Here is a 9,594-nt window from a genome sequence, read left to right on the forward strand (position 1 = left end):
AGCTCAACACTTTGTTACCTTCTTTGGTATACTTCAGTCTGCATATCTACTGTGAATTGTGACCTGCGTTAGCTCATTGCTGTAATCCTGTATGTTATATAGAAAGGTGTTGAAGGAGCTTTGATATCTTTGAGTTAATAAGTTTTTGTCGAAGCAATTCAGCTTTGTGCTAATTTAATGTTTTTGTTTACAGCTTCCGCAGAAGGGGTCAAGCAAAAAGGAGACAATCAAGAAAATACGGTGTTTTCGAAACTTCTCCTTGGATGGTAGTTTATAGTGAATCAAGAAGTTGTTATAATCAGAGAAGGAAAAGACATTGGGGCAGAAATTCCTCTGGGCATTAGAGTAGTGCCTTTACTGTGTCAGCATTAATGCATAAGTTATTTGACGTGTTAGTGCTATCAAAATATCCACTGATTTCTTCCTTTCACTAATGTGACTGGTTTGTCATCATGTGTTAATGCACAGATTAAGGCTGAAGACTTTTCACTACCAAGGGCTCACTGAGGCACAACTAAAGTGGCTTGTGCAAAAATATTCATGTTAGATTTCATGTTTAACCTTTTAATTATAAGAACTGGTGCTAAAGTAGCTGAGTATTGGATATGATTCAGCAGGAGTTGTCATAAAGCATGTTTCTGTGCACACAATGACATGGGGTTTGCATAAAGTGTGACACAGATAACAATGGAGGAAGTGCAGGAGCAAATGTCTTGGGAGGTTCAAGGGTACCATAACTTTGTATTGCTATGTCACCGCCCAGGTCTCCCAGGTATCCATTAATTGATTTAAGAACAGACCATCAAATTTACATAAAACTAATGCTACAAAATTTATGTAAAATTAATCCCTTCAACATGGTTATGTGAATTGTAGCTGCTAGTGTACTAAAGGTAATCTTATGGGCCCAATTTGCAGTAACAACTTTCATGAGAGATGATCCCTCAGTACTTGGGGATTTCCATGTAGATGTTGGGAATGGAGGTGTACAGAACAGAAACAGATTCTTTGGTCCAACTTGTCCGTGCTGACCAGATATCCTAAATTAATCTAATCCCATATGCCAGCAACTTGGCCCTTAACCCTCTAAACCCTTCCTATTCATATACCCATCCAGATGCCTTTTAAATGTTATAATTGTACAAGCCCACACACTTCCTCGGGTGGCTCATTCCATAGGCGTGACATTCTCTGCGTGAAAATGTTGCCCCTTAGGTCCCTTTTAAATCTTTTCCCTCTTACCCTAAACCTTTGCCCTCTAGTTTTGGACTCCTCTACCCTTGGGAAGAGACCTTGGTTACTCATGCTTTCCACATTCCTCATGGTTTTGGATACCTCTGAAACTAACTCAAATATATACTTCTGGGCTGTACAGGCCCATGATGCTAAAGTACCAAACATAACTCAAATTACCCATCTAAACATGCGCAGATAGATGGCCTTTGCCATTTGGACTCCAAATTCCCCAGGTATCCATTGACTATTGAAAGAATAGACCATCAAATTTATATAAAATTAAAGTTAATAAATTTACATAAAATTAATCCCTTCAGCATGGTTGTGTGAATTGTAGCGGTTCATGTGCTGAAGATAATCTTGTGGACACAAATTGCAGCAACAACATTTATGAGAGATGATCCCACTGTACTTGGGGATTTCCACGCAGCTGTTAGGAAAGTTGCTTTCTATCCTTAGCAGTTTATTTCCAGTGTGGAATAGAATGGTAAACTTATCAACTATAGCCTACTCAGCATCCACAGTGTTTTGCAAGGAGGCAAGAGACAAGAATGTACAGATTTCTTGCTTTTGTAACACTTTATATTTTATAGCCAGCTTGGTGAGATTAGAATCACAGAGGAACATAATTGTATTATTTGCTATCTATCTGTTGGACATCCATCTAGTAACCATCAACCACTTTTGGGAGAATTAAATACACCTACTTTACTCATATTCCGTGCTGAAATAGAAACAGCAAATGCTGAAGAATTCAGCATGTCTGTAAATCAGATATTTAGCTGGATTTTAAATAATCAAACATAATGGAACTTGCTTACCTTTTTCAATTTAGGTACTGACTAGATCCTCGGTCGTCTATCCTGTGATCCCTATGATGATTTCCTTAAAATAGAGTTAGTTACCGAGCATAACCAATCTACAGATACTGCTAACCATTGTAGGCTACTTTTGTTTGCAAATAGGACCACTATGCGCATTGAATGCATGGACCTTGTGTAGTTGGAAGATACAATACACCAGAGTCAATAACATGTAACATTATGCAATCGTTAACTAAATGACTGCACTGCAATGATGTGGCTTATAGTATTAATTCTGTCAGTTCTTAATGCATTAATCATTGTTGTGTTGTTCCTCAGTGGATAGTGTTTTGTGCCGCAGAATTAGAAGCTGTGGGTTCAAGTTCTACTCCAGAAACATGAGCATATTATCCAAGCTGACAGTCCAGTGCAATTCTTGGATATTGCTGCATTGTTAAATCTGCCATCCTTCCAATGTATTGTAAAACTGACGTGCACCCACTTAGTGGAAGTGGAAGTTCCCATGGTGCACTGTTTTGAAGAAGGGCAAGTTAATTCTTCCCTGTGTTGTTGGCCTGTCTTTATCTCTTAATTAATATCATAGCAACAGATTTTCCCTGGTCATTATTTTCCCTACATTCACTTTTATACAATTCCTGAATATTCATAGAATCCCTACAGGATGGAAGCAGGCCCTTCGTCCCAACAAGTCCACACTAAACCTCAGAGCATCCTACCCAGACCCATCCCCCTATGACCCACCTAATATACACCCTCTACCTTCCTGACCACTACGGGCAATTCAGCACCGCTGATCCACCTAACCTGCACATCTTTGGACTGTGGGAGGAAACCAGACCACCCAGAATGTGAAAACGCCAGACAGGCAGCCACCCAAGGCTGGAATCGAACCCAGGTCCCTGGCACTGTCAGGCAGCAGTGCTAACCACCATGCCACTGTTCCTGCTTTACTATCAATGTTGCTGATTTTCAATGTTGTTGACTAATTTTCTGTGTGTTCCAGTTTCACAATGCCTTAATTGTTGTGAGGATTTGAAGTAGTATTTATAAAACTAATTCAACATACAGCTTCATGTATTCAGATTTGGGCATCTCACATACATTATTGTTGCATTTCTTGCATTAGCCCATGTGATGGGTTGGAGGAACTATAGACATAGTGGGTTGTAATTTTATTACTGATGCAGGTAGCTCCAAACAGGAAATTTCCCAGCTTGGCAGATCTCCTCGATTTTAAAGGCCCCCATAATGTCCAATTTTTGCTCCAAGGAGGTGCAGTGGAAAGATTTTTATGCAGCCAAACTGAGATGTCAATTATAGATGGCCACAGGGTAAGAGAGTGCTGAGGTGGGTTGGTTAGAAGCAAACATTAATTTTCCGGTACTTCAGTTGTTTTAGAAACTGTTAGCCATCTGACCCCTCATACCTCACAGCCCCTCACTTATTCCCCAGGCCTTTTCTTTATCAGTGCATCCCCATGCCATGTTACACTACCATGATGACAGGCATTCACCCAGTATCTATAAGAGATAGGCTTTGGAAACCATATCACAAGAGGAAAAAAACAGCTAACAATGTAGACTGCTCAATCATATGTATGATACAGAAAAATAACTCTCATTCATGAAAGCTATTCAAAAATTCTAAATCCTCGCATTCAATTTGTTATAAAAAGTTTTTTCTTCTCAACAGTAACCACAGCAAAGACAGCAATTTCTAAAATTGCCTTTTTGAACTGTAAGTCAAAATGTGAACTCTGTCCCCAACCTCCCCCACACCCGAAACAAAGAAACCTACAGCACAGGAACAGGCCCTTCGGCCCTCCAAGCCTGCGCCGATCAAGATCCTCTGTCTAACCTGTCATCTATTTTCTAACGGTCTGTGTCCATTTGCTCCCTGCCCATCCATGTACCTGTCCAAATATATCTTAAAAGACGCTAACGTGTCTGCGTCTACCACCTCCGCTGGCAACGTGTTCCAAGCACCCACCACCCTCTGTGTAAAGAACTTTCCATGCATATCTCCCTTAAACTTTCCTCCTCTCACTTTGAACTCATGACCCGTAGTAATTGAGTCCCCCACTCTGGGGAAAAAAGCTTTTTGCTATCCACCCTGTCTATACCCCTCATGATTTTGTAAACCTCAATCAGGTCCCCCCTCAATATCCGTCTTACTAATGAAAATAATCCTAATCTATTCAACCTCTCAACCCTCCAAAACTATGATCACATTTAGGCTTTGAAATGCTTCTGAAGCTTTTGAAACAGAGCCAAGTATTCTTAATGATTATTGCAAAAAAAAACACCCCTTGGAAAATGCAAAGTTGAACTCAATTGAAACATCAGAAACAGATGGTAATGTTTCCTTATTACAAATCTACACCAGATAGCCTGTTAATCAAAGCAATCCAGAGCTGTTGTTGATTTTTAAACTCTGACAGCTTCACCTTGTTTTTCTTTTACCTTTAAAGAGGCAATCATGTAAATAACTTAAGATGATAACAGCCCTTATTGGACATTCTAGAGATGAGTTGATTCCACTCCACAAATTTGTGACTTTGACACTGTGGGTTCAGACCTATGGAACAGTGAAAATGAAGTCTATTTGAACTCAACACTAATTTCAAGTGACCCTGGTAGCATTTTGACTGTGTGAGTGACACCATTCCTTGACCTTTTCTCCCTGAAAACAAAATGAGATCAGCTGGAAATGAGGGTGAGCTTCCACATCAAGGTCCTACTTTTCATTTGTAATGGTCTCTGGTGTCAGCTCGGCTTTGCAAAAATCCAGCCTTCCATGCCTGGTGTGCCATTTTACTTTTGTAAATTGTGGACCTGGCTAGGAAATTGCAGTCTACTGTGTCCATTAACAATCTGTTATAATCTCATCAATAGGACTTTAAGATCTCAACTCCCTACCTAGATGAAAAATGCTACTTGCATCACGTTTGGATTGTCACTTTGTGCCATTTATTCTCCTTATATGCCAATTTAGATCATTCTCAATTGCCTCAGGATCATAATTGCAAGTTTGGTTTTCTGATAGACTTTCGACTGTGCATTACCAGTGGTTCATTCCTTCGTTACCTTTTTCGACTAAGACTGTACTTTCCCATGAATCCAGGATAACAAATAGAAGATTTATCACATTCTTAGTGCACTGAGGAATTTCAACCATGCTATGTTTATATTGTACATACTCATACCATATATTTATTGTAAGAGAAACAATGAAGAAAATACTCCATTTTATTTATACCCTATTATTGTTTGCCATATCCATCTGATGTAATTATAATTATTTTTCTCAAAGTTTGCTACTTTTCAAACACATTTCCAACTGTAAAAATCGATGTGTTTCATATTACACCACAGTATTGTTAAGCCATTTCAAACCTTAAACTATCTACGTTTGGAATATATTATCAGTCATGTAAGGTGAAAGGTGTACATACTAATGAACACTTTGAAGTTGAAATTGCATTGTGTGGCAAATGTTTGACAAAATTCTTTTATAAATTGATCGATATGATCATGAAATTGTGGGCAGATTTAAATAAATGGTGTTGCAGCTCATATCACAGTGAATTTTAACACACTTCATTGTAGTAATCTCCAAACCAACTTAAATATTTTGTCATAACAATGAATTTTGTTTTTTAATATGCCAATGTTATTTTTATTTTGTGAAAGAACAGGTTCTGCTTTGTAAGAATTATTGTCTGAAATTTTATGTCAAATATCATTGGAATGAAACGATGCTGTGGGCTTACCTGAAGTTGCTTTGATCACTAATTTGTTCAGTATTAACAATTTGTTCAAAGTAACACCTTAATGCTTCCACTAAACTATTGGAGAGAATTTTTTATGCAAAAATGTAAACATACTAATAATATAATTGGAGAGTTGTCCCCGTATCTTACACACTAAGGTTCAAATACAGAACTTTTCAATAGATGATTTTTTTGTATGAAAATTGTCACATACATGTGTTAGAATGTAAAGTTTGCCAAAAGCAAGAGTATAATTTAGATTTTCAATTGTACCTTTTTACCTCTTTTCCCAACTAATGAAGATTTATGCTTAAAAATATTTTTTCAAAAATAAAACAACATTGTACATCACAATGAATGTAAAGTGTCATCATATGGAAAAGATCTATGTTTATGAAACAGTATGAGGAGAACGGATGTTGTTTTACTTTGTATACTTTTGGTCATCACAAATAAATACTATCTGTATGCAATTGTCTTTGAAACTTTCGAAACTCTGGGTCACCCTACCGACTGTAAGATATGAACTTTTAAAAAGATTTCCAAATACATTTCTATAACATGAAACCATTCCCACAATCAAAAAATGTTGCTTTCTTAATGGCCTCCATTGTTTAGGGGGAAGTTTCCCATCACTATCCAGCTACTTCTATTCATTCCTCATAAAATTATTGTGCACTGGCCATGGAAAAGGCTTTGTAGTAATGGTGATTCATGTGTGAGAGAGTGAACTGCAACACTAACCAAGGTATTCTGGTGATACTGGCATTACCCCTGCGTTGTGGAAGATATCCCAGGTATATCCTATTTGGAAGAAACTGGAGGATAAATACACATCTGAGAAATTGTCACTCAGTATGTCATTTCTCAAACACAGCAACATGATGGAAGGAACTATTAACTGATGAAATGAGATGCTCACTGATGTTCATTTTGGTTTAAATTAGAATACTGCAGATGAGCCCTGATCAAGGCATGGATGCAAGAGTTGAATCTCAGATGCATTGAAAATACTGTCCGGGCGCATAATAGCCTGTCATGGCAACTGCTCTGTCCAGGACTGTAAGAAACTACAAAAGGTGGGATTCATGGACCATCACGGAAGCCAACCTTCCAGTGATGGACTCCATTTACATGGTTCGTTACAGTGGAAAGACTGCCAACATCTCAAAGACCCATCACAAAGACCTGGTAATGATCTCCTACAGCCTCTTCTGTCAGGCAGAAGATACAGAAGCCTGAACACATGCACGAGCAGGTTCAGGAACAGCTTCTTTCTGGCTGTTATCAGACCGATGAATGGACTTTCTACCCTCAAATAACATTGACCTTGCCTACGTTGATCTCACCTAATGCATGCCCTGTGCAATGTAACCTGTATGCCTCTGTCTAAGCCTTTTTTTTAATCTATGCATCCTTTGGTAACTATGATCTGCCTGTACTGCTCACAAACAAAGCTTTTCACTGTATTTTGGTATACGTAAGAATAAATAAATCAATCAACCAAAAGAGAAAGGCCAAAGTAGATAATCTTGACATCAACACTAAGGTCAAAAGGAAACTGACAAACAGCTCACAGATTGGATAGTTCTAGATGCTGGAGGATGGTAGTCCACCCTGAAGACTTTATTGCGGGAATTCCCCAACGTAGCTAATTCATCTCAGCCATCTTCATCCATGACCTTCTTTTCATTAGCAAGTCAGGCTATTCATTAAGAATTACAGCGCAAAACTCTATCATAATTCATCTGATAATGGAACAATCCATGCCAGCCTACAGATGGATCTGTGTACCAACCAGGCTTGGGCTGATAAGTAAAAGCAACCATTCTACATGTAATGACTCCCTTCAACATTAGAAAATTGAACCATTTCCCTTTGATCCCCAATGTTACTGTCAGCACCACGTCTCCCAGTGTCATCACCTTGAGGGTTACTATTAACCAGAAAATTCACAGGGAAAGCCATATAAACAACATGGTTAGAATTGCAGAGGAGAGCCTGGGGTATTCCATCATGGCACAGGGTCATCAGAAGTAATTTTTTGTTTTTGCCATAAATTGTAATTGCAACCAACACTAATTTCGTTTTAGAAAAATGGAGTTCAGCTTCCTTAAATAAAAGGCTGAAATCTTTTAAGCTTTCAGCATTATAAATAGTCTCTGCTTTTGTTGGGGGATATATTTTGATTTGGGTTATTATTGCCACATGAACTCAGGTACAATGAAAAGTTTTGTTTTGCATGCACTACAGGCATGACATACTGTACAAATTCATTAGTGTAATAGAACAGAGCGAGGGATCCAATGTTACGGCTGCAGAGAAGGTGCACAGAGAGCAAAATCAGCATTAAATTTAAAATACATGATGTCCATTCAGAAGTCTAATAACAGCTGCGAAGAAGCCTTGAATCTATTTGTATGTGCTTACAAACTTTTGTATCTTCTGCCAAACAGAAGAGGGTGGAAGAGAATAAATTAGCAGGGTAGAAGGGGTATTTGATCTCGTTGGTTGCTTTCTTGAGGCAGCAGGAAGTATAGGTAGATTCAATGGATGGAAGGCTGGTTTGCACGATGGACTGGGCTGTATGCACAGTCCTCAGTAGTTTGACACTCCCTGTCTATAGATAATATTTTGCGCTCATGTGCAAAGAGATTTTGCAGGATTTTAACTCATTCAAAACTCATTCACTTTCATTGCGTTAAAACTTTGCTGTTTGTATACATATTGCTACTTGTATCATATACTTTGCTGAATAGAAAGCCTATCCCAGAGGGCTTTAATCTGGACTTCCATTCTGTTGGATTCATTAAACACGCAATAATTTTTCGCTGTTATAAATCATTTATTTTTCCTGGTTCTGCAATAATTATTCATAAATTCATTGAAGTTACACTTCTATGAAATAAAAAGCAGGGATGGGTAATGTTAGTACACAGATTACTTTAAAATTAAAGCCCGCAGTAAACGAAACAGGGAAATAACAAGCTGAAAAATGTAAACGCTAGTTAAACAGAATTAGAAATTTGCCTTAGACAGTAGCAGGAAGCAATGGTTCTAGACCAACCATTGATCATACATAACCGTGTACATTGGACAGTCAATGAAATGCCGCTGATCTTCTGCCATCACCTGAGATTAATTTCTGACCCACAACATCCAAAGCATACCAAGTATTTAACAGGAGAATTCTAAAACTGTAGTTGATCTTTCAATGTTACTTTCTGCTTAAACAAAACAAAATTGAAAATGCTTTGTAGTTGGGGCTGAATCGATTACACAGCATAGGGCACTGTACAGATATTGTAGGACAGATTCAAAACTAAAGCAACCTGTTGCTGGACCATGTAAATATTGTGATGGATTTTTTTACAGATTACAGCAGGTAAATCATAATATTGCATCAATATGATACAGGTATTATGGAGTGAAATGTTCAAAACGATACTGCTCTATTTGGGTTTTAAGTCTTTTAGTGGCCCCAGGAACAGTAAAGAACAAATGATAAGAGTTTGTGGTTTCAATAAAAAAAACAAATCCACAACCATCTTTCTTTTCTTCTGTCCTCATTTCCAAGGGTTGGGTCAAAGGCTCCCATTGTATAGTCTACACTTATGGGCAAGTGCGTGAAGTGGTCTGCTATTGCCCTCTACAGGTTGGCTGACCTGTTTGACCATATTACAAATGTATCTTTTATGGATACCTGATCTGGATGACAAACCCAGAGCTGTTTGCTCAGATGCAGGGTTATAACCTTTGTCT

The 9,594-nt window shown here is 38.2% G+C and overlaps 1 protein-coding gene across 1 annotated transcript in view; it reads left to right on the forward strand.

The window, feature by feature from the left end:
* The window catches only part of fstl3 (follistatin-like 3 (secreted glycoprotein)), a 31,070-nt gene extending 23,791 nt beyond the window's left edge, over positions 1 to 7,279 (forward strand). Inside the window, exon 5 of the mRNA XM_048559416.2 lies at positions 194 to 7,279. Coding sequence (XP_048415373.1) covers positions 194 to 270 — 77 coding nt within the window. The 3' untranslated portion in view covers positions 271 to 7,279. The remainder of the gene's footprint in view (positions 1 to 193) is intronic.
* Positions 7,280 to 9,594: the final 2,315 nt, after the last annotated feature.

This window comes from Stegostoma tigrinum, chromosome 30 (assembly GCF_030684315.1).
Source record: "Stegostoma tigrinum isolate sSteTig4 chromosome 30, sSteTig4.hap1, whole genome shotgun sequence".
Classification (NCBI taxonomy): domain Eukaryota; kingdom Metazoa; phylum Chordata; class Chondrichthyes; order Orectolobiformes; family Stegostomatidae; genus Stegostoma; species Stegostoma tigrinum.